Source organism: Lutjanus erythropterus, chromosome 5 (genome assembly GCF_056507025.1).
Source record: "Lutjanus erythropterus isolate fLutEry1 chromosome 5, fLutEry1.hap2, whole genome shotgun sequence".
Taxonomy (NCBI): domain Eukaryota; kingdom Metazoa; phylum Chordata; class Actinopteri; order Lutjaniformes; family Lutjanidae; genus Lutjanus; species Lutjanus erythropterus.
Genome location: NC_139321.1, coordinates 40880508 through 40907612, shown reverse-complemented (window position 1 = coordinate 40907612; position 27105 = coordinate 40880508). Strand labels below are relative to the sequence as shown.

Here is a 27105-nt window from a genome sequence, read left to right as displayed (position 1 = left end):
AGCATGGGGTGGCATTTAGCTCGCTCCTCAATCCCCCTAATTGTCAATTATTCTCCAAATATGGAGCTCGGCCACTGCGGCCAGGCTGCAGCCATTATTAAGCTGCATGGCGTAGCAGAAATGCATCGCAGGAACGACGGACGGCCATGCCAGCAGCCCCAGCGGGTGGCATTTAAAGGAGCAATCAGCCACGGTGCGGCATGTGTGCGTGAAATATAGTCACATGGCAATCAGCCCCAGTGAGACCCCTTCGCTGTTTATCACTGTTTATTAGACTGAATATCTCACATGAAACAAATGAGCTTGACCTTTCATGAATGAGTCGCCTTTTCTTCAGCTCGAGAATATGATAAACAACCTGAAATGGCGCAGAGAGGAGGAGTGTCTGTCGATAGAGAGAAGGAACGAGGGAATACAGAGGAAGGGTACGAGCTTACACCACCATCATCAGTCATAAACCTGACGAGGTTTGACATAAGACATGAAAGAGCAAAAGTCAGAAAATGGCCTCCATGGAATCCCTAAAGATGAAGATAATTAGTCCGACTTCACACAAAGATTAATGTTGTGATGTTGCTGAACTCTTAAGCAGCCATTTCTTTATTCCTCTTTCAGCAGACTCCTTCATCCAGCAGCTGTACACACCTGTCCAGCATCAGTCTTACTGTGGACATATGTTCCCATAGCTCTGTGTTACTGAGTTCTATATAGCATGTACTGTGTTAGGAGTATTTCCCGTATTACTACGGAACTTTTTCTGAGTGCCATTCTAATGAAACCAGTAACTGCATAAGGTAAACAAAAGAAAAAGGATAGTTCATCCAAAAAGGAAAATTCAGTCATTATCTACTCAACCTCATGCTGACTGAGGGTCAGGTTAATTTTGCTTCAGAATCTCCCAAACAATGGAAGTGAAATGTGACCAGTTTTTAAATATAAAAAACCAAACAACATAATAAAAGTGTAAAATGCCTCCATAATGCTCGTCTGGGGTAATCCAAGTCTCATAAAGCCCCAACATGCATCATTAGACCATGTTCTCAGCCTGAATCTTCACTGTAGATCCTTAGCTTGAAGCCGTGTTCATGTGAACATACACAGTGTCTGAACTGTGTGTGTGTGGTGTGAAAAGGAGACTTGGATTATGCCAGACAAGCAGTAGCAGAGGCATTTCATGTTTTTTTTTTTTCCAGTTGCTTTTACATTTGAAAACTGGTCACCATTCACTTCCAGTGTTTGGGAGATTCTGCAACAAAATTAACCTGACCCTCAGTCAGCATGAGGGTGAGTAGATAATAACTGAATTTTCATTTTTGGGTGAACTGTTTTACCTTATGCAATTACCAGTTTCATTAGAATGGCACTCAGTAAAAGGCATGATGAGTAATGCAAGAGAGATGAAAGGTAAACGCATCAAGTCATGTTTTTATGTTAAAACTGTTCAAAGGATTTCTAACTCTGGGGCTCCAAGAGGGAAATAGAATTTTAATTGATGCAATTTAATTTGATGCCTGAAATTTAAATAATTTACTCTGTGAAATTACTCATTTATGGTCTAAAATGTTTCCATTAATTCCATCAAAACACTAATTTGTTCCCTCAAACTATAAATGTTTTTTTCAGCCCAGTATCCTAATAATTTAGCTCTATAATTCTGCACCTCTAATAGTATTCTGCAATTAGCTTTTTATTAACCCAAACGATGATCTCTTTTAACTGTTGTAGTTGGCTTGCCTTGACTGTAGTTCATTTATAAAAATGCTGGGTTTTGTAGGATTGGCCAAAATTGACAATCTTTTCCCAATCTCAAAGTGTACAAAGGACCCAGTAATTAATTTTAGGTCATATATATCAAGTCAGTCTTAGTTATGTTGTGCCAAATCAGACCAGATGTCATCTCAGGACACTGTTCATATAGAGCAGGTCGAAACTCTACTCTTGTCTCTAGCAACCCAAAAGTGCCCACCATGAGCAAACACTTGGCGACAGTGGTGAGGAAAACCTCACTAAACTGTGACATAACGCATTAAAATAACACATCGTCATACCTACACAACAGAAAATGACAACTCCTCGTGACCAGCAGCAACAGTTTTACTGGACCTTTACTAGACCTTGACTACATTATGTTATGTAAGTCAGGTTACAAATATTGTGGTTGGGGTTAAAACTCCTTAGTTACGTAAAATAGCTCTATGTATATTTTCTCACTCATATGAAACTTACTACACCTACCAGAGGCCACCGCTTAACAGTAAACAGACAAATCAGTCAGATTAAGCTGCTTGTACACTCGACCAACACACGTTTTTCTGGTGATGATGGGCTGCATTAAAAAGACAAAAATAGAAGGAAAAATTGCATAAAATATACTGACTTGCAAATCAAAAACATTGAAAATTAAATATATGTAATTCCTGCACCAATTTTACAAAAATAACTTGCAAACAAATCTCTTGTAAGATCAGAAAACCTCAGATATTTAGTGACAGCACATATTCAGTGAATTGCAGAGTGTACCTTTGTTTTTGCCTGGATGAGATCATGTGATCTGTTGTGGTTCAGTGTGTGCGTGTGAATGTCCTGAAACTTGTCTGCAGCTAGCCTTCTAAGATTACTGGACCCTTTGTAAATTTTTGTAAATCACAAAATTGATGTAATTGTAATCCATTACAGTTGTTGCAAAAAAAAAAAAAAAAAAAAATATGTAATGAGATTAGAGATACTACAGAGAGAAGAGGCCTGCAAGACACTGATATTAACTTTCGTACCCTTTCATTCAGATTAAAGATTGTGAGCTTACATCACCTTTTTTTAATGGAAAAACTGGTCGGTTTGTGGATGTCTTCTGGTCCATAAACCCTGAGCTTCATATGTCAGCGGCATCTTATGGTTGCAGATGGATGCACATTAAGTGCATTAAACAGACATGGGGGGATGGATGGTGCTGCATTCTGAGATTCAAATGAGGGGAAAGTAATTTGAGGGTGGAAGTTAATGATTTCAGGGAATGAATTAGAATCGGAGCGATTTGATGACTAATTCGAGGTTTATTAAAAAATGTTGTTGACGCTGAGGAGACTGTAGTTCCTCCGTCTGAGGACAGACAGAAAAGTGCTGCAGGACGTTGGCAATATGTGCAGTAAAAAGCGCGACGTCTTTAGGTTCATACTCATGGTTTAATGTCCTGACATAAGGCTGTTGGACTGTTAAATGCAACCCTGAAATTACCATCCACCACCGCCACGCTGCTATGAAACCATTAGCAGAGGAAATGCTGTACTTACACAATACCAAACTCATTTCAGCATGTATTAAACTCAGGCAGTAAACCACGCATGAAAGACTGCAATCTTCCTCCTCGTCTTCTTCATCTCCTTCCTCCAACAACAACACCACAACAAAAAAAAATCTACAGAAACATCAGCAGCCATATTCTAATTCCACGCCTGTCATAACATCCTGCCGGCTCCCTGGATGCTGCTCAGGTAGGAGGAGGAGGAGGAGGAGGAGGAGGTAGGAGGTTACGGAGGCTCACACATTATGGCAGCACATCTGCTCTGCTCAGACAACATTGCATTGAGGGAGAGGAAGATGCTCTTTTTATTGTGTGGCCTCAAACTGAGCAACACCCCCGCCAGCAGCAGCAGCACTGTAGGGCGTCAAATCAATTTTCCACAGCAAACTTCTCACTGGATCTTGAAGTGATTCTGACAAATGTCAAGTTTGACCGTTCAACAAGCACTGACGCAATTAAACCTGGTTTGTTACAGTTACTGTTATCTAAGGACATGAAGTGATGAAAATAAAATGGAAATAAAAAAAATTAGGGACGTCTGGGAAAGATAACAAGGCAACACAGTACTGTACATTAAGGGGTATGCATCATTATAGCCATCTAGCATCTATATGTCTATAATGGTTATGGGACTCCTGGGTAACAGGGGGTTGGGGTCAGAATGAACGGATAGCTTGTACTGTGTACTTTTATTTGTTTGTTTGCTGTTTTTGTGTCTATTTTTGTGTTCTTATCGTTGTCACCGTCTTCTTCGATCAATCTGTCAACTATTTTCATGATTAATCGGTTAGTTATTAAAAGAACAGTTCCCCCCAAAAACAAAGTATTAAATAATAATCTTAATAGCACTCATCTTATTATCCGCAAAGAACCACAAAACACTTTTGAAAAATTCAAAAGCAGTGAGTCTTTCCAGAAACCTCAAGATAAACCACAGACCTTGTGAGCAGTTTCATATGGGAACTACTTTCTTTCTGTAATAGAATGTGCAGGAACTACTCTCTTTCTAATAGAAAGTTTTTCAGATGTATTTCTAAGTGCCATCTGGACCAATTAAACTGGAGAGAGGATATCCCCACAACCCTGCAACTCAAACCAAAACAATCTAGATGGATAAACAGCACTACAGGCCACAGGAAAAATATGTATTTTTGATTTGGAAGTGAACTGTCCTTTAAGGTCCTTTTATAAGGTGTCAGAAAATGGTTTAAGATACTCATTGCAATTATTTGAATTGCTTCTTTTCTCTGGCAAAATGTCCAAAACCCTGTGACTCTTCATTTACTATCATAACTGATGAGTAGAAGCTGAAACCAGTAAATGTTTACTGATTTTTGCTTGAAAAACAACAGAAGTGATTGCTTATCAGAAAATGTGGCAAATCATTTTCTTTTGATCAGCTGAACAACTGATCGATCAATTGACTAATCTTCGCAGGTCTATCACTTTGGTTCATCATGTTGGGGTTCAAGGGTCGGGGTGGAGTGGGTTGACAGGAGGAAAACAGAAAGTGGGGGATAAAGAAATGTGCTGTACTTTACCTTGTTTGCCTTGTTGTTTTTGTGACTGATGTTGCCTCCCACACACAATAAACAATAAGTAGCTGATCACAAAGTCTACAGACACATAGATTAACTGACAGTCACACAGCAGAAATGTATTTTTCTTTCTTTTGTTGCATTATATCTAACTATTATGGCAATGTTATAAAAAGAAGGAAACAGAAAAGAAATGCTGTTACATTGCTTTAAGTTCACCAAACTAAACAGGCAAATTAGTCATGTGGGGGATGAAAATGAGCCATCTGAGCGTTCTGATCTGGTGTCTCTGAGGTTAATGTTTGGTTAGGTTTAGGCAAATAAAACCACCTGGATAAGATTAGTGAAAGATCAGGGTCATGGTTACAGTTAAAGAAGCTTACTGAACTACAGTCCTCAGGGAACAAAATCCCTTTAAACCAACAACTACAGCTGTTTCTGTAGCTGCAACAAAGTCACGCTATTTCTGCTTTTACTTCTCAGGGACAAAAGTCACCATTCACACATTAATAATTATATAATATTTTCTTATGTGTATCAGAGGGGTTTCCATTAATACAGCAGCAATTAACTCTTTCTAGGAAACAATATTTGAAAGCAACTTTATTGTTCTCCCTTTAAGGATGACTACAACCATGATGGTGCTGAGGAGAGACGAGGGACAGAATGAAGGATAAAGCTGGAAATACTACTGAGTGTAAAGAGAGAGTGTTCAGAGAGCTTCACATGGAGGGTGAGAGAGGGAATGAATGAGCAGCGAGATAACTGTGTGTGTGTGTGTGTGTGTGTGTGTGTGTGAGTGTAAGAGGGAGAGATGACACACACAGAAATAAAGTGATTAAGGTTTCTGTGTGTGAAGGATAGAGAGTCTGAGAGCTGTGTGTTGAGAGTGGTCTATTACAACATTTCACATTTAGGAAGGTGTATATATCCTATCAACTCTATCTTTATTATGTATCTTATATCTAACCTTAGGACTCAATAAAGAATAGAGCCTGAACAATATTGGTCAGTTTCGTTATTGTCATGTTGTTTGATATTGTTTTTATTTGTTAGCTTTATAAGCAGCATCTTATGTATATTTTTTCAGTTTTCTAAATCCAGGTTTAATAAATACATATGTTTCACTCTATTACTGTTTTTTTTTCATTTAAAGTTATTTGTAAATATTAAAAATATCATTTGAAAGTTCACAGTTTAAGCGCCCTGATATCTTTGAAGACAATAAAGTTTATTGTTAAAGGAGTTTTTTTTTTTAAACATGTTACACCTGTTAGAACATAGCTGCTGAAAACATGTGGAAACATTTAATGTGTTGTTGTAATTTTAGCATTCAGGATTTTTTGGGCGAACCTGAAACATGGCTTGGTGATGTTCTGGTTCTGGCACTAAATAAGCCCTAAAAACACACAAACAACACTGCCTCCCCCTCTGTAATGGTCAGTTTTGAACGTACCTTCAGTGACTCTCTCAATCTAAATCAGCCCAGCAGTTCATTTCAGCTCACTTCAGCAACCCAACACAGAAGAAAAAAACATACCATCCTGTCACCGTCTTCTGGCTCTGGTGGCTCAAACATGTCTGGACAGTTAAGTTGCTTGGTGGAACATCCATGTTTCAGGTCATAGTGGTGTTTGACACTGACACAGTGGAGCAGACACTCCCCAAGACTTTCAGAACAGAGAAAACGGTGTTTGCCACTTTTGAGGAATCAATGCAAAAAAAATAAAAAATAAAAAATACCAGTTGATATATGCATAACAGATTTTCTCTCCCTGTTATCAGTGTTCCCATTGGCATTGGCCGCAAAATCCCAGCACCAGTCAGACCCTGGTAAATATAAGGCATACTTAAGATCTCACTCACACATAAAAGCATTGTGGTGGAAATTGGAGAATTATTAATACAGGAACTGCCAACAGGTGAATTTCATACTGATAAGGCAAAGTTTTTTAATTTTCTTCATTTGTTGAAATATTTATTATTGAATTCAGAAATTATAATGTGTGTTTTCAGCTTGTCAATAATAAGAAATATGTACATGAAATTGATCTGGCTCAGGAATTATTTTAAGAGATGTAAGTAGGATATGTATGGCTTTTTCTACTTTTATATTTTTATCCTTTTTTCCTTTGTATTGATATTTAATGTCTTTATTTAAAAAGATTTTATTTAATGGTTCAGATATAGATGTCACCATGATCTATATGTGATGTGTGTGTGTTATAAAGTTAGTTAATGGGATGATGGTGTGTGTGTTCCACAGAGAGAGAAGCATGAAGTGGTGTGAGTACATGTGTGTTCTCAGAAAGAGAAGAGAAGAGGGCGGAGGAAAACGAGTGAAAGCGAGGGATGACGAGCAAGAGAAGGGCTTGCATGTCGATCTATGTGTGTATGTGTGTGTGTGTGTGTGTGTGTGTCACAGAGAGAGAGAGAGAGAGAGAGAGCTAGAAAGCGTGAGTGAGCAAGCGAGCGGGGAGAGCGCTGAAACAGGAATAAAACCGTGTACCGCCGGGACTTCAACACGCACTGCGCCATTCTACTGACTCCATCTATCACTGTGCTCCGGCCCCAGCAGCACTGTGCATGTGTGTGTGTGTATGTTGAAGATGTAGGGATACTGTAGTCCAAGCTTAAAGCAAGGGAGCTACACACTACAACGAACACCGTGAGTGCATGGAGTGTCCTCACTCTCCTGCTCGCTCTGCCTCTGGAGCTTGAAAATGGATTTTCTGCTTTGATAAAACCTGATAAATCCAATTATTTCAGTACTTTGTTTTGGCTTCTAATCCACCCTCTGAGAGATTAGAGCAACAACACTGACTGTGGTCTTCAGGGGGCCAACTCAGCCTCAGCATCCAGAGGTTACCCTGCGTTCAGCGCTTGATTGACGTGTTGCTGTGAGAGGTATCAGAGGCTCCAATGACATCTGAGCTCTGACAAATTAATTCTATTTACATAAATAAAAGTCAGTCAGTCAGTCAGTCAGTCAGTCAGTCAGTCAGTCAGTCAGTTTTTAGGGGGAGAAACTTCAGAAAGAGAAACAGAGAAGAGATCCCACACTCAGAACTGATGGACATACAATGTTACAGCTAGAGCTGCAACTATCAATCAATTACGCATCGATCATTAACTAAATTGCCAACTATTTTGATAATCAATTAATGGGTTTGAGCAATTTCTTAAGGAAAAAAGTCAAAATTTCCTGATTTCAGCTTCTTAAATGTGAATATTTTCAAGATATTTGGGGATGCCATCTTTGACTTTAGGAAACACCGATCAACATTTTTCACCAAACATTTTATGGATCAGGCAACTGATTGATTAATTGAGAAAATAATCGACAGATCAATCGGCAATGAAAATAATTATCCTAGCCCTTGTTACAGCATGTACAGTGTGAGCAGAAGCAGCAAAGAAGAGATGAACAGTTTTACAATATACTCAAGAATTGCTAAGTAGTGATGCTACAAAATAGTAAAAATTCAGAATAACAGCTGTGGCCATAAACTCACCACCTGCTAAAATGTTGCTTCAATCTGATGTGTTAATATTGAGAAATTGGGTAGGTGCTAAATAAATTACAGACACTAAAACATGAGGAGTGAGCATAATGCTAATATCAACATGCTAACATGCTCATAATGACAATGCACTAATATACCGATGTGTATCGGTGGGAGTCATTTACTATGTCCCTGGTCTTCATTTGGTGCTACTACTGGCAAGTCAGGGGATACATAGCCATCCAGTAGATACTGAGATACATAACAGGATAAGTGGAAACTTTGATCTAGAATCACCGAAATCATTTGGGTACAACCGTGAATGTCTGCACAAAATTTTGGCCCAACCCATCTAATATTTGTTGAAATATATCAGTCTGGACAGAAGTGGTGGACCAACAGACCTACACTGCTCAGATGCTCCTGGCTAAAACCAGCTAAAACTCCTCAATTAAATGTCCTCAGGGCAGCAGATCACATCTCCAAGCTTTGATATAAGTATATTTATTGATAAGCTGACACGCCTTAAATAAGAAGGAATCAACTTCTTTTTTTGGCTGGGTGCAGTCTGTGTAAGAAATCACCACAGAATGTATGTAAATAGTGGACAGTGCTTCTGGGTCTGAAAAATGCCTGCATCCTGCATGTTTTCTAATGACCAGCAGGGGGCGACTCTACTGGTTGCAAAAAGCAGTAGTAGTAGAAGTGTGATTGTATGTACTCTTATGGCAAAATGAGCTAACCTCTCATTTGATTTATGACCTCAGTAAACAACAGAGTTTATGGCTTCAATCACTCAATTCAACTCTTCACTACAGCTTGATGTTCATTTTGTAAATTATGATTCTATTTAGGACAGGCCTACTGTGTGACTGACAACAATAGACAGGGTTCATAAAACTCAGATCAAACGGTCACACTCGGCCGTGTTGATTAAATATGGATCAATATTATGTTACTTCATTGCCTAATTTTCTCCTCAAATATTTTCAACATTTTAGTGACTCTTTTGTCACAAGAAACTTTGTGGCCAAGACAGGGTGCCATTACTTCCTGCTGACTGGATGAGCCAAAACCAAGAACTGCTCACCTCCAACCAGCTGCATACTCTCATTGGCACTGAGCGTGCAAAAAAAAAAAAGATGGCCAAACTTGATGCGTCAAAACGGAAGTCCGCAGACCAATTGGTGACGTGACGATTGGTTCACACAAAGCCAATGGAGCAAAAGCTAACCAGGTTGTGATGTGGGACTTTGGCACAGGTTTTGGCTCAATTCTTTAATTTCTTCCTCCTCATTTTCTGTCTCTGTTTAACATCATCACTTGCTCCTCCTTGCAGAGTTTTTTTTTATTATTTGCCCGTTCCCTCAGTCATCCCCATCTGTCCATGTTACCCATTTCTTCATCCCTCCATCTCTCCCTCCCTCCTCAGTTTTGACAAGGATCGATTCGGCTTCTGCAAGAGGGAAAATCTGGAATTTGTTCTGCATGACGAGGATCTGCAGCGGCCAGCAGTTTCAAGGCATGTGTGTGTGTGTGTGTGTGTGTGTGTGTGTGTGTGTGTGTGTGTGTGTGTGTGTGTGTATGTGTGTGTGTGTCAGTGTGTTGTGGAAAGGTTCAACTCGGGATATCCTCCCTTCCTCTCTAGAAGTCCCTTTATATCTCCCCCTTACATTTTTGCCTTCCTATCTGCCTTTCCTTCTTTCCTTCTGTATCTTTCCCTCCTCTCATTCTTCTGTATATTCACCTCTGTTCTTTTTAATTTCACTTCCATACACATGACACCTTCTTTCCTTCTAATATCAGGCTTTAAATGCACAGAACATACTTCTTATTAGGATCAACTTGTTGGTTTTGGACTTTTCACCAGATTGTGTGGTACTCAAATAAATATAGAACATCATCAGCCCTGTCCTTTAATCTTAACCTTTAAAGGTAATCAAAACCAATTTTCTTAATCAGCTTCTTAGCTTGGGGTTCTATAAATACACTATTATCTGCCAAATCTAGAGAGGTACTGGTGGGGGAGATATTTTGGGTTTTGCCTGTGATTTTGTTGCTTTAGCAGGACTCGTTTCTGTGCATCATTTAGAATTTTAAATTGCTGTACATTCCTAAATACAGAGAAATACTGTCAATTCTGATCATTTTTGGAGCCAAAACCAGAGCAAACATTAACAGTATGTGATTGTGGACAGTTCAAGACTACACACAGAGGGGAAAAGGTTACAAGAGCAGAGGGAGCAAATGCAGAACAGAGTGTGGAACAAGTGAGAACATAAAAACATAAGTGCATTTGTACATGAAATCAAGAAATACTGAAGACGAAAACAAAGAAAAAATAATTCAGGAGCCTGTGTTTCAGTTTAAAAACTGGTCACCATTCACTTCCATTGTTTGGGAGATTCTCCAGCAGTGTTATCCTGTCAAATTCCAGCAGTGTTATATGTAGTAAAAAACTAAACCCGACCTTCAGTCACCATGAGGATGAGTAAATAATGACTGAATTTTCATTTTTGAGTGAACTGTTCCTTTAAGAGATAACCATTTAAACAAAAAATATGTCATCAATCCATTTTGATCAAACCACATTCACACAGTTTTTATACCTTTGGTTTGGAAAAGTCTGGCAAATTGGAAAATACTGAGACCAAGACAGCAGAAACTCCCTTATAAAATGAACCATGTGTATTTTTTGTGTATTTGTACACGAGGCTGTTAAAATCAGACTCATTCCCAGAAACGCCACTGAGGACACAACCTCCACGCCCTTAACAGCAGCTATGTCCCTGCAGAAGGTTTAACAGCTGACTGTCTGGATGCATTTGGTGAATGAAAACATGATTCATGTGTTTTAGCTCAGAGTGGTGAACGTGCTTCGTTTTTAGCAACACTCATGGATGCCATGTTTGCCGAGATCACACACACTACAGTTCAGTGTTACCATGCCTTGTTGCTCTGTGAAGGTTGATGGTTCAGTTATATTAAACACTAATGGATTTTCTGTGTAATGAATAAGCGTAAATTTCCCCTCCATCGCTTGCAAACAGGCACGACAGTGCCGCCGCCACAAAGTTGTTATGCAAATGGCCGCAGCAGTGATGCGCTCTTTCAAATGAAGTGTTTGGAATGGGAGACAGGATCAATGAGGCAGAGACATTTCTAAACACTTAGAGGGCGGCAGGCTTTTAATTTTTTGAAAGCAAATAAAAATGAAACTTTGGACGCAGCGCCAGCATCACATCTCCAATTAATCGCATTTTTCAGGGAAAAATTACCCAAGTCGAAATGGAGCAGCGATGAGATGTGACATTTTCTATTAACTGCCGAACCGTCCACACACACACACAAGTGACGAGTAAGTGGTAGCAAAATCTACACACCGAGCTGTATTACAAAGTAATGTTAAGAATAACTGAGCTTACCATTGTTGTTTCAGCGATGGACCCAAAACTGTTGATAAAAATGTTGCAGGTTACGTTTACAGGTGGACCTGGAGAGAAGGAAAAGAGAGGGAAAGAGATGGAGAAGTTAGACTCCATCACAACGAGTTTTGACATAAAAAATATTTACTCAAATAAAACACCTCAAGAAAAAAAAAAACAGTTCAGATACTCAGAAACATGTAGCTGGAGTAAGAAACAGCAACATAGACTGTTCTCTGCAGAGGTTAATGTTGTTAAAAGTGATAGGAGGTTGTGTTTGTTTCAGATCCGTCACAGAATCACTCATGAACTTGTCAAACATGTTCAGCCAACAACATGTACATGAAGCAGAATCAATCAAAATCAATCTTTATCATCCCAACCATCCTTTATATCTTATAGCCTAATAATGAGGCTGCACTGACATTTTAGTTTCTCTTCATTAATGAGTCTGACATTGTGTTTGTGTTGTGCAGCTAGCTGATGGGAAGGGGGGTTAATTTGCTCTGGCGGTTGCTACAAGCAGTTAACTTGTTAATCATGTCGATTGAAGAAATATGCCAATTTCAAGCTGCACTGATTGTTTTCTTTCTTTCTTTTTTTTCTTTTGGACAGTTGGGGGGTTGGAACAGGCTTCAAACATAGCCCTGACATATCAACATCTTCAGTAGTTGTTATACTGATTGACATCCAGTTATAGACACATATCTTAATGTTACAGCACAGTTCTTTGGCTTATACACTGCAGACTAGAGTAGCTGTTCTAGTTACACAGGTAAACACTTGACTTCTCCATGGAGAATGTCTGTCACTATGCATTGTAAACCATGATGAAGTGTCCAGACGCTGTCTCTTCCTCTTCATCTCCTCGATGTGTGTGGCCGATCAAGTTTGCTGTCTGCTGTAGTCTAAAACATCCTGAAAATTTATACTCAAATACAAGTACTGTTACATCTCTAAGCTCTCATCTACTACTCAAGTACAAGTAAAATTTCTGGTGTTCAAAAATATGAGTAAAAGTACAAAAGTATTCTTATGGAAGCCCAGTGAAACAAAAAATGTCCCAATGATAAGTAATAATTATGACATAAAAGGCAACATTATGAGATAAAGTCATAATTTCAACTTTACTTATGTAAAGGTAACCATAGAGATAACTTTTTCTGAATAATAATGAGCAATTCTGAATAGAAGAAATATCTGTTTCGTTTCACATTATTTGTGTATTTAAGATTTGTGTGCATCTTTGATAGTTATATCCATCTCATCCATTCTTGTTGCCTTTTTGTGAACATTTTTTTGGTTATGGCACAAAACATTAACATCCCCTTCTTAATTCTGACAGTAAAACTGTGTCTGGCTTGAGAAGAACTGTAAATGATGTATCTGAATGGTAGAAAAAGAAAATAGAGGTGTTGGCATCTGGAAGCAGGCTATCTGAAATCCTCCCCTCTGGGCAGAGATACAGATTCAAAGATTTATATGGCATCAACTAGCTCTTTGCTCTTTTAGATTTATTCTAATTTGCTGCATTTGGGATTTTTTTCTTTTAAGGCGATAAAGATCTGAAGTGGACTGTGTGTGAATTTGTGTGTTTGCAGTCTCTGTGTGAGCGGATATTAGAGCAGCAGAGAGGACCAAAGCTAAAGTGAGTTGATGACAGACCGCAGGAAGGAAACAAAGTGAAACAAACTGTCTGGTGAAGGTACGGTGGGTTCTAACACAGGCTGTGAGGCTGTGCTGAATAAATGAGATGCCGCTCTGGACTTAAACACTCCGACAGCGTCCGACTGCCCGACAACAGCAGCAAGTTTGTTCCAGAGTCACTGAGAAGGAAAATGTGTAAACATCTCATTACAACTTAAGAAAACTTGAAAAGAGAAAATCAATGTCACTTTCCCTCTGAGACTTAAAAAGAACTGTCGTTCAAACTCAGGAGGTATCAATGAACACAAGTGTGTCATTTCAAAGGATAATTCATAATGACAAAAATAGTCCCCTTCACTCTCTTCTCAGAGATAAGACGCTGTGTCCAAGGTTGTTTTCAGATGAGCGAGTCAAAGTGAAAGTAAATAGCATTCAGGTCTCTTTGCGACCGCTCCATCGATTCGCTGTATTACCAGGTTGTACAAACACAAATGCGATTACTTGGCGGCAGGAGTGGAGTTACGGTGAGGAGCGTGGAGGACGGCCAAACAGACAGTCGGGCTCTCATCTCTTTCAGGCAATGGACATGATATTGGCTGAATGACAGGAAGTAACCTAAAGTCTTCTTATCCATGGAGTCAGGTGGTTGCTGGTTTGATGATGACAGAGATTTACTCTGTAAACTACAGTTGCAAAACTGAGCTACTGAGAGGGGGCGTCACCCTGTGTGCAGCCTTAGTATTTATTCATTTACGTACACTGTCCCTTCTCTGAATAAATGAAACTAAAGTAAATGTCTGAGCATTAACTATTAGAGTTGTCACTATACCAGCATTTTGAACTTTGATACAATGCTAGTATAAGAAAAAATATACTAAATACTAAAACCAAGTAGCAGTGCTGATAAAGAGTTACTGGACTGCAATGCAAATTTCAGGCAAGACAATTTATATGGCTATGTTAAATTTGCATCTAATATATTTAAGAGATGCTGTATTATTTTAAAGACGTGATACTGAAAAAGTATTAGTGTCAATACCTTTGACTTTAGTAATTATGGAGCTGGAGTCTGGAGATGATTAGCCTAGCTTAGCACCAAGGAAGCAAGGGGAAACAGAAACAAAACAAACCTCTCAGAACTTTTCTGGATGTTAAAGAGGCCAAGGAAGCAAAGCATAAGGATCAACAGTATTATAAACAAAGAGTTTTATGATCTGATAGTAAACTAATGCCCACTTAAAGCTGCTGTAGGGACTCCACAAAACCCACAATTTTGATTGGCAGCAAAAACAGTTCCTGCGAAACCTTGTGCATCGTAGTGACAACTCTCCACCTAGCCTGGTCCCTCTCGCTACGATTCGCTGTCTCAAACATGCACCTCCACAGCTTTGCAGCTCCAGGGTATCAGAGGCAGCCGCAACACCGTCACACAGCAGGATGAGAAGCTGATCTAGACATCCTTCTTGACTGCCTCAGCAGCACTATGTTTCAGCAGTGAGGGGCAAGAAAATACTGTTATTGGACTGTCACACTAAACTCTAATAACATGGTAAAGGACACTGGACATGCTCAACTTTGTGTGAGAAAAAAAGCTCCATGGTTAGCACCACACATACAAAGACACACACGACTGTCTTCTATCAAAAGTTATTCTGCAATCTTTGTCACTGTGCCGTTTTTGCTACTTGTTGATCCGAGCACCATGGCATTGGTCATAATGAGCAGGAAGCTCCCTGTGGAGCCAAGACATGTTCACACGTGTGTTGCACTGAACCTTATTGCAAGCAAAGGAAATATTAGAAATTTATCACAAGTCACAGGATTTTTTAAGGCTTTCACCATCTGAATGTATGTGCACGCATATCTGCATTTGTAACACAGCACAATAGGAACAACCTCTCGCTGAAATCACCTGTGATTGACCAAAGTCTCCTGTCATGAGACAGATTTTCTAAGGCCTAACTAAAGCCTAGTAGTACTTACTCTCAGAACACTTGAATTACAATATGATTAAAGTTTATGATGGAATTTTAATAAATTACGTCAAAAACAAACAATCAAAGAGAAAATAACCTGCCATCTTCAATCCACTGTTTGCAAAGGTTCAGTAAACCTTCTGTGGATAAAAATACATTAAATCCTGTTTTGCAGCATTATTCTATACATTCAGTATTTTTCAGTTGATCATAAAAGAAGCTGTTAGAGGCTAATGCTTTACCATAATAGTTCCTTTGCAAGCAAGCTGGCCCAAAAGTGCAACTCTGCATTTTTCATAGAAATACATTAAAATCTATGAACCATTATCTGGTCTTTGTCTGTGAAATAGTTCGATCACCTCCCACAAATCTGAGCTAAATGTTTGTAATCTGATTTTCTGTAATTGCATTATATTTAATCCATTCCTCATCAGACATTGTGTTACAAACTGGTGCTGGATTACAAAATGCATTGTTCAATAAATGAAGAGGTCACATCACAGTCATATTCCTGTACATGTTCATGTGACTTAAGGTCAAACACACACACAGATGCGTGTGTGCGCATACACACATAGAGTTTGTGTTTAATGTCCCTGGCTAAACTCGGTGTCTAATTCCACTCGCCGGCGGCTAGCTGGGAATGAAGGAAGGGGTCTGGATTATTTTGATGGCCAATTACTCTCCCTGTCACAGTCTGAGGACTGCTGGAGGCCACTGGGGAGGAATATCATCTGAGAGTCATTCACTCACAGACACACACACTAACACACAACACACACACACAAGCACGCAACTGTGGTTAAGCTATAGAGTAGAATCATAGGGTTGAGGATGCACAGTTAAGAGGGAAAAAATCATTAAATCTAGCCGGGGGCGATCATTCCCTACGTGACTTACATGTACAGCATCTAATTAGAACAAACAATAGATTACTCACTGGAGTACGTGAGGAAAGTAGGATGAAGTAATAAAGATGGAAGGAAAAAAAAAAGACTTTCAGATATTAAATCAACCAGGTTTGCTTCAAGTGCAGCAAATGAAACTGGCTGCAGATGAAATGAGTTTGTTCCACTGTAGCTACAGAGAAATGGCTGCATACTGCAGCTGAATGAGGAGAGCGAGACACTTAAACTGCCAGAGGTAGAGCTTCAATTACTTCAAAGGTGATCAATAACTGATGCTTGAAGAATGGGGAGTATGGAAGCTGAATGTATGTTTCGATCAGCAGTTATAAAGTTAAAAGCCACATTTCCACCAATGAGTTCAGTGCAGTTTAGTTTGTTACACGTTAGAACAGGGATTTTCATGTTTCCATTGGTAAAAGTTGTGGATGGTAGCAAAAGAATGACTCCATTTCATCCAAATTTTTGTTAACCAAGTTCCAAATGGGCTGAGCCAATACTAAAAGCTAGAATTAAACCACTGCAGACCACTGATTGGTCAGAGAGAATTCTGTTGGTAATGGTTGGACGATTGTCAATTAGCATAGGGTTGGGCAACTGGACAAACACATCTGCTATCAGCAATTGGCTGAGTCCATTGTCAGTTGGTGTTTTTTGGGAGATTTTTGTCATTTTATTATGCTAATTTAATGGTTTGCAGGACTATTTTCACATCTAACACAATGAATTAAGAATTTATTTCAACCAAACCAAAAAAACCCAAACCCAAAACATGTTTGTGTAGCGAACATGTGGTTGAGCGAGTGATCGAGAACGAGTGGCAGGAAAGTGACGGTGAACGTGAGCGGAGCAGAGGAACAGGTTAGTGGCAAATTGTCGCTCTGGCTAACAACAATTAACAACCTTGTCAACATTTAAGTGTACTGTCTGCAGTAGAAACACAAAACAGATCAAAGAAGGGTTTAGGTTAGGTACAGGTTTCAAGGCTCCTTGAGGCATACAGTGTACAGTATATCTGTATCAATTTTTTCACACCCAAATATCTGTATGAGCCCCAGAAATCCAGTACCAGTTGGGCATCAGACAGTAAAGTCTGAGTCTGATGCATCAAACTACAAACATGACGGATCATAGATCATGTACCAGGGGTTTTGTTTTGAACAGACTTCATTGGAACTGTGTACCAGGACACCTGACAAGCTACAACAACCTTAAACTTTTCTCTTCTGGCAAACTTTAAAAACACAAACAGCTACATGAACATCTGTCCAGATGTTTTCCAGGCATACTGAACTGTGTATGTCTCTACCTGTAATTACTGTTGCACTCCTAACAAACCACACTGCCATGCACCTGTCTCTCCTACGAAAGCTAAGACGTCTTCGTTTCAGCTGTGCTGCTTTTTGAGAGGTTCATTATTTTAGGTTTTACAGATTTAAGAAAAAAAAAAGCAGAATCTGTGCGGCCAAACTTTATGTGTTCCCTGCTGCAAGACAGCATAAATATGATTATAGAAACAGATGGGAAAATTGGGAAGAAACACAAATTACTATTCAGCAGCATTCCTCAAAGATTTGGAATAACAAAGGTGCCAGCACTCCTGATCAGTCCAGAAACCTTCATAACATGCACATACAGAGTTTGGGAGCTACACCAAGTGCAAATATGATTAATTTGCAGGAACAAATTACTAGTTTGTGATCAAAAATACATTCACGTGGCAAAATCAAAATATCAAAACAAATTTCTTGCCAGGAATCGTACAGACCACAGAGGTTTTTGGGGATCTGGTCCAGCAGTAAATCACATATTTGACCTCACAGTGCTGCAGAGCTTTGCCTGAAAACTGGACTATTTTCCTGGCACTTAAAATAACTACATCATGTATATGTACAGTAAAAAGTGTTTATACTAAATAGACTGTCCAGAAAAGCAGAAATCTACTGTAACTATTAGTAAGCACTGCCTTAAGGTTTATGGCAATCCCTTTTAACATTAAATCAGAAGTACTGACTAGTAGTAATTTATTTTTCATAAGTGGAAATATAAGGCTGAATAGAAGTCAGTAGAAAAGTTTTAATTTCGTTTCAGGTATCTATAATGGATATTTTCGCTAGAAAATGTATTGTTGATATCAAGACAGATATCTTTAATTAGTATTGCTACTAGTCAAAATTGGATATTTTGCTTGAAAAATCTACTCAGTGGTTTTCAAATTGGGGTCCAGGGACCAACAGGGGTTCTTGAGTGGGTTGTAGAGGGTCCCCAACAAAAGGAGGAATAGAATACTTTTCTTTTACGATATTTTTGGAGCAACAAGTGAAGAAATAGGGTTGGTCGCCTTGATAGATTATAATTTATAGTTATATATTTATATTGATTGTCTATGAAGACTTTATAATTAAACCTAAAAATAAGGGGAAAAATACCCAGAGGTGATTCCTTTAGACAAAAACTTCTCAAATTAGGGGTTCATGGTCTAATGTGCATCTTCTGTGGGGGGCCTTGACATGAAAAAGTCTGAGAGTGCCTCTTCTAACTAGTCAAAAAGCAACAGTTGATATTTACAGTTGTACTTACTGCAACTGATTAAATGTTGCCATACCAGGTTGAACTGCTCTTTTATTATGGAATTGTTAACCAAATTTTATCAGTAAGGTAGAATTCATAATAAACACACAGGAGCTGAAACAAACAAAAGGACTAACTGAGTGTAGTGTCTGCAGACTGCCGGCCCTGGGGGCCATTTTAATATAATCCAGCCCGCAATATGATTTTGTTTTATTGAATCGTTTTTTCCTATTTTGAAATAATATTTATTAAAATAAAATAAAAAAAATATCTATATAATATATTTGAAATAAAAACACCAGTTAGTCATTGACAGAAGCACTGACAAAAACGACAAATATCTAATGCACAGCTAATGGTGCTGTTTGCATTTCTTTTTTTAAAGGGATAGTTCACCCCCAAAATATATTGGAGAGAGGGCAGACATCTTCAAAACTCTGTAACTCACACCAAAACTATTCAGATGGATAAACAGCACTAAAGGTCAGGAGAAAAAAAATTATTTTTGACCTGGGGGTGAACTGCTATGACAAAAATAGTGTTAGTTATGGAAATAAAAATTTTCTGAAATATTGCACTTTCTTGTAGTACTTGTAGTATGTGCCTCCCCTGTGAGATGACAATATAAGCAGTGGCCCAAGCCAATTTGAGTTTGAGAGCCACGTTGTAAACACACTGGAAGATAAATGGACTCTAGAAGCTTCTCTGTAAATAATCACCGCAGTTCGACCACCTGACTCTATCTGTCTGATGTATAAAGGCTCTACAGACCTGGTGAGCACAGACTCTGATACGTCTGAGTGCATCAGAGGGTTTATCCATAAACCAGTTGGTATTACATTATCACTGTTTTTTCCCAGAATGGCTTTTCGGGCCTAACTCAAGTCCTCTGACACATTTCCCCTGCATCCTGGCTTTGTTCAAAATCCCTCCTTCAAAGTCCTCTCGCTCCATGGCAGGAGGGAGGCGAGCAGAGGGATATCATAATTTGTCTTCTCTTGACGTCCCTCGCAGCGTGTGACGCAAAAAACCTGAGGGAGAGGAGGAGAAGAAGCTAATATCACCCCCCCGAAAACCTCCTCCTCCTGCTTCTCTCCCTCTTTTCTGCCACAGCAGTTCATTTAATAACCATCCAGAGGAGAAGAGGAGGAGAAGGAGACAGTTTGCTTTATAGCTTTCCAATAAAGACAGAAGACGGGGGTGCAGCAGAAAACGACGAAGAGGAGAAAGAAGAGACAGCTCATTAACTGTCATGGAGGACAGGCTGTGTGTGACTCACAGGCTACTGTAGCTGCACATGTACATTTGCCTCAGTGTGCCAAATGGCCTGAGCTATAAACACGCACGCACGCACACACACACACACACACACACACACAGACATGTCTGTGCTTCCATACAGTACTCTAAGGACCCTTGATGACATAATGCATCCCTTAATCTCTTGTATGAAATAAAAAATTCTCAACTAAACCCTTTTTACAACGAAGGCATCAGTTTTCAACTTGTACTCTTTTATTCAAGGCACCATTCATATGTTAGTTTTAAGTCTTGAAAAGTAGAGGGGGTCTCTGCAGATACAGCCACAGCTGCTAATTTTTATTTATGCTTTATTTAATCTTTATTTATGATGCACTTTGGGCTGCATGTTTGCATGAAAGGTGCTACATAAGTTGAGGTGAGGCAACAGCTGATTTTGCTAACTTTCACTATAGATTTTAGCTAGCCTCGTGATTAGCATGAATCCTGCATTCATGTAGTGTTGGAATCATTTAAAAAAATAAGTCACTGTCTGGGAAAATTAACACAAATGCCCTCAAAAATTGGACCAACAGCTCAGAGAGCTGGTGAAATTTTTTGGAAGATGCACTAAATGTTTAGGTGATGATATTCTTTTTTTGTTTTTGTTTTAATTTGCATACTGTGTATACGATTTGTGCTCACATGTATTTTATAACATGGTATTAGGTATTAGGTTACTGTCCACATAATGATCTGGATTATTATTAAAAAATATATATATTAGCATTAACCCTGACAACAAGTTAGGTAAAGTAATATTCTAGTGGTTTTGGGAATGCACTCAAAGCTCATGAATAAATCAAATATTGGATAATGACTTGGGAAACTGGATCATCCAAGGAGTATGTGAAGGCAACATAACTTAACATGTTAGCTGGAGTCTCTGGCTGACATTTCAACACAGTGTTTAATTAATTTTCATTTGGGAAAGGCAAAAAAATAGAAAAGGAAAAAAGTTTAACCCCTTAACCTGTCATTCATAGAGCCCAGAGGACACCTGGATGCTTAGTGACGATTAGATAATCACTATTTAGCGGAGGAGCTTTAGTAACTATCCACTACTACTAAGACTATAGGCCCTATCTTACACCCGACACAAAGTTGTTGCACTGGTGGTGCAGGTGGCTTTGCCATCTTACACCAGCGCAGTTGCTATTTTTGCCGCAACTGCAAGATAGCAAATGAACCTGCACCTTGTCTGTGCAGCCATGGGTGGGAGATCTAAAGATGAAGACAAAACAAAGGCATGAGCAGGCACGTTCACCATCTTGTGCTCTGTGCATTTGAGTAAAAACCACTCGCTGACTTCCTGATTGGTTTATTGCATGTTCGGCCTAAATTCACCCGAGAATTAATGAAGGCACCTGGACACAGCTGATAAGTGTATGACACTGTGCACTCCTGGCGCAGGGGGCAGGACAGGGCACAGGGCGATTTGGAAACACTTTAAACTTGAACTTTAGATCAGTGTAAGACAGGGGCCTTTGTGTACCTGACAAGGAGCAAGTTTGGGTGCAAAATGTTGAAACTTGTCTTTAAGAAAGAAATTTTAGTGTGAGCAAAACCACAAGCAGGTTATAAACTCAAACCGATCATCATGAAATTTGTATGAGTACAAAAGGATACACACACACATATGCAGATGGACATATATTTTAAATGCAAAGATATACTTGTACTGCATTCACACATAAACACAAACAATGAGAACACACACGAAGACATGGCAAACACTCACAAATAGTACATGCATTAAATCTACACACATACTGAACAAACAAGGACAAACACACATGCAAATGAGCAAACAAACACACCAAATGACATGGATACACACACATAAATACACACTCAATTACAAATACACATTGAATAAAAAGACAAGCACACACATATACAAGGAAGTATACATATTTAACACACACACAGTATTTATGCTAAATTGCAGATATGCAGATGCATTTGGGCATGCATGGAGGACACACACACACAAACACACACGGGTCAAACTGAAGGACACATACTGTATGCATGGAGCTGCATGAAACACACACACACACACAACACGTTTACACTCATTAACATACAGTTTTGCACAGATATATACTGTCTACACGCCTCATTGGGTTTTGCAGCTACAGTCCTCGTCCTCTTCATCAATTCAACACAAAACAAACCTACTGCCTGCATGATTACATATTCAAATGTAGATTCCACTGTTGTCAAACTAGGTAATTTAAGAATAAATTAGTAGATTTACATTTAATCTTGTTTACTGACCAAACCACTAACACAATGCTGAAAACATAATGAGTTTAATATTATTTTATGAAAAAAATTGATTCTCAAATCAAAAATCAATACTTTTGATACTTCAGTCATTTGAGGTAATGTATATCATTAACAGGAACACAGTGGAAAGTAACTAAACTATTGAGATCTTGTCTAAATGACACGTGGTTGGTGGGAACTATTTTTTCTTCTGCCTGGGTAAATGCGTAAGCACAGGCAGGTTAAACCACAACACAGAATACGAGGCATTTACGATGAGACAGACAGAAGAGGATGGTTATGAAATAAGTAATGAAATAAATACATGCTTCAACAAATAGCTGCATGAGTTCAGCTTGGAGTCATAATATGTGTATCACTGAGATAAGCCTAGATTTATTCAGGTAAGGTTTCCTAAAGAATTGATCATTTAAAGTGGATTACATAGACTAGGTGTCATTAAATTATACAGAGCAATTGTGATGGTGAACTTAGAAAAATATATACTAGAAAAGATGGATAAAAAATAACATTTTTCTATAAAATATATCTATTATTATTTACAATCAGTTTAATTTGAATTTGAATCTAATTTGAAATACAGTACTTTTTTTAGATTTACCAGACACATTAGGTGTATTTGCACAAAGTATCGGTATTGGATCGGTATCGCCGATATCAGCCTGAATTTTACTCAGTATTGGATCGGAAAGGAAAACGGTGGCATCGAACATCACTAATATGAATTATTTACTTCATTAGTCTTGTGAGGTAAATTTCTACCAGCACTTGGCATGCAAACTGAAAAGTTAATTTCACTGAACACACACACACACACACACACACACACACACACACACACACACACACACACACTTAGAGGAGGCCAATCAAGGCTGGCGACTGTGCTGAAGTCCTGCTGAGGTGTGTCGGCATGAATAAATCCCCCCTTCTTCAGCTGAGCTCCACTTTCATTAAAAACAAGTGACAACAGCAATAAAGCAGGATGAAATAAACGGCTCAGCTTCTCAGCACTTCTGCTATAACTGAAGCCACTGCAGCCTCTTATTGAAGAAATGCTCTAAACAGTCCCTGAGCTCTCTTCCTCTATGTGTATGATTTCTCTGTGTGCCGAAAACAAAAAGAAAGACAAACAAAACAAAGCTTTTAGAGACAATTTGTGCAATTAAAACACACTGTAGGGGCGCCTCCGTGGCTGCATCTAAAATCAGTCTTCCTTTATGTCAAGCCTCTGGAAATTTCCAGGTTTCATCTGCTTGTCGAAAGAGATCTGAACTGAATATTCTTTTTTAAATGGCTTCTACATCAAGTCAGAACTTTCCTTTATTACATTAAATTTACTGAAAAGCTGCAGCCAAAGTCTCCTCCTTAACTTGGAGTCAGGTTCACATGCACACTGTCTGAACTGGGTGTGTGTGGTGTGACGGTGTGCAAACAGCATGTCGGGGCTTTCGGAGACTTGGATTATACCAGAGGAGCAGTATGGAGGTATTTTATGTTTTTATTCTGTTGTTCTTTTACATTTGAAAACTGCTCAACATTCACTTACATTGTTTGGGAGATTCTGCAACACTGTTTTCCTGTAAAACTCCAGCAGTGTTTTGTGGACTGAAAACTAAACCTGACCCTCGATCAGCATGAGGGTGACTAGATACTTACTGAATTTTCACTTTTGGGTGAACTATCCCTTTAAGTCCCTCCCACAAAAGAAATGATGAACAGCAAAAATATGAACCTCCTTTCTTAAGTGACCTGTGGTTGATCAAAGCCCCCATCATGGGACAGGTTTTCTAAAACCTGAAAAAAGAGCCAAGAAAAGGTGCAAAAGTCTAGTTTCTCTCAGACCAGAAATACAAATTACTGAAAGGTTAGTACAGATTTTATTGTGCACTGATGCTAAAAATGAATAGTCTACCCCAGCTTTAAGACTGTTTGTTCTATCCCTATAATTCTTTATGAATGCAAAAAAGTTAAATGTCATCCAACTGGAACTGTTGCTGTTTGTTATGAAGACATATACAAACTAGAATGACATCAGCATGTCTTATTAAATGATGTGTAAACAGCAATAACCTGCTTTTCCAGTGTTTTCTTCTGGATAGGATATCATAGTGGCCACTGTGTGTCTAAGATGTGTGTCATCTACAACAATGCAAGGTTATTATCGTGAACTAAAGCTAAAGTAAAAACTAAAACCAGGTAAATAAGATAAAAACTAAAAAAAAAAATAAAAGTATAAACACAAGTTTTTAGTTTCAGTTTGGTCAAATTTGTCATACGACAACCCTGACAAGGCGCTGGTGCAGACTGACTGTGAATCCACTACCTTCATAAAGTTTGTATTGTAATAACTCTTCTAAACATCTTAAATCTTGCCCCTGACAAATAAACCGCAACACATTTTGAATCAATAAAAACTGAATCAAGCAAACTCACTTTGGAAAGTTACTGCAACAAAACACTGAAAACAAAAATTGAAAAACAGAATAAAAAATAAAAACTAGTGAAAAATACAAAACCACAATAATGGCCACAAACAGCTATTAGCTAGCTAATACTGTATTGTATATATGATGATACTCACAACATTATATTATTGGTGAAATTTTTTTATCAATATATAATCATTACAAAATTAACGATATACATTATATTATACATCACACACATACTGTACCTAAGCCAACATAATTTCTGCTCCCTGACATCATCATAAGTGATTTATGTTATCATGTCCTGTCTCAGCTGTCTGTATGTCTGTCCATTATGTGTCCTTTATAGTTGTCCCGTGTCACTGCTTTATTGTTATTACGCTATAGTTGACATACATGTACCTGAATAATAGAATGTGAGCGTGTATACTGGTGTCTATTGTCCAATAAACATTGAGTGCATACAGAAGATATAATTAAGTATATTTTAAGTAGTATTGTAAAATATTGCACTAAGTCTTTGCTTGCTCGCACTGATTCCTCAAATTGGTTCTTTGTGGTACCTTTTAGTTTTTAAAGCTGGTCATCATCATCTACTCATTTTTCACCTTGGAGTAGAACTGACAGAGAGAAAAGAGTGTTTGGTGGATATCCAGGAAGTAGATAGGTCTAAATAGAGATGCTATGAAGATGACAGCCTGATAAACCTGCCAGCCAAGTGCCTGTAATTGCTTTTTTAATGATTAATAGTTCGGCTGGTTTTTGTACTCCTCCCTCAGCAGACTTGGGAGCTTTTTTTTTCCCAGTGTCAACTTAACATCTCATGCTCGTTGAGATTTTTAAACTGACACTAGAACCGCCGCTGAGCTGCCAACTGTAGATGTGGATGGCAGACATGAGCCTGTGGGACTGTTTTACTGAATCAACACTGCTTCAAATGGAGATTTAGCACAGCAGAAAAAACAACATGGTAACTTGGCATGTTTTTGGTTCTGTATTTCATCACTGCTCCAAGATAAAGTTTCCATTCCCACTGGAGCCACTCTCATTACAAATGTGTCCACTCATGACACTGGAAGGTGTTTTGGATTAAAACAGCAAGTAAACAGCAGGTTATGCCACGTCCACCAAACGCCATATGTTAGAATAATATAGCAGGTGCATGAAGACTGCAGGAGGCATCACTGATGCCAATGTAGTGATGAATCTCAAATGTAGTAATGCCGAGCTGATTTAGAAGTCCAAGTCACTGTGCATCTATTTAACAGTATATGCCAAAAAAAGAAAAAAAAAATCAATTTCTTTGTATTCTTATATCAAAATCTAATTGTTTTCTTCCTGCAAAGCAAAATATGTTGCGTGCTTACCTATGCTAGAACAACCCAATTTTAATTAATATTATCAAGACATTTATCTACCAATCAATCATCAATTTTTAGCAGCATAAAGCTAAGATTCAATAGTTAATTTGCATGGTATGTTGGGTTATGACATGTAAACTTTTCAATGACCAAATCAAATTCCTCCCCACGTTTCACTTTGAGATAAGGCTCTCAAAAAGCTGTTTCATCTGGACTTTGTCTCATAATTTTTGTGGTTATAGCATTTTTCCAATTATTCTGTTACAATTACAAACCCAACAAGAATTGATGCAGTCCATGTGTTGAATTTTCATAAAAGTAAGAACAGAGAGGCATCTTTACAGTTTGAATGAAATGAACTTAAGACCTACATGTCTTCATTTTTCTATCTATTTCAGCTGGCTAAGTGGCAAGCCTGTTGTGTTTGCACATTTATTAGGACGAGCTGCTGTCATGTTTTGTAGCTTAATGTGCAATGTTCGTATTGCATGGCACAAAGTGACACACATTTCAGTGGCATTGAAAATATCATGTGGGGATTGTACGGCTCTTAAATGGCTCTTAATACACACAGTATTATCAATTAATAAATTATGCTCAGTTGTAACTGCTTTGAGTGTTTTCTTATTGTTAGATTAATCCATCCAGCCATTTTCTGTAAGCGCTTATTCCCGAAGGGTCGCGGGCTGCTGGAGTCTATCCCAGCTGACATTGGGCGAGAGGCGGGGTTCACCCTGGACAAGTTGCCAGTTCATTGCAGGGCTGACACATAGATAAACAACCACTCACATTCACACCTACAGGCAATTTAGAGCTGCCAATTAACCTAGCATGCATGTCTTTGGACTGTGG

General features: G+C 38.6%; 1 protein-coding gene across 1 annotated transcript in view; it reads right to left on the bottom strand.

Annotated features, from left to right (window-relative positions):
* Positions 1-27105, bottom strand: part of glra1 (glycine receptor, alpha 1) — a 193699-nt gene that overhangs the window by 85723 nt on the left and 80871 nt on the right. The window contains exon 3 of the mRNA XM_084719810.1: positions 11768-11835. Coding sequence (XP_084575936.1) covers positions 11768-11835 — 68 coding nt within the window. The remainder of the gene's footprint in view (positions 1-11767; positions 11836-27105) is intronic.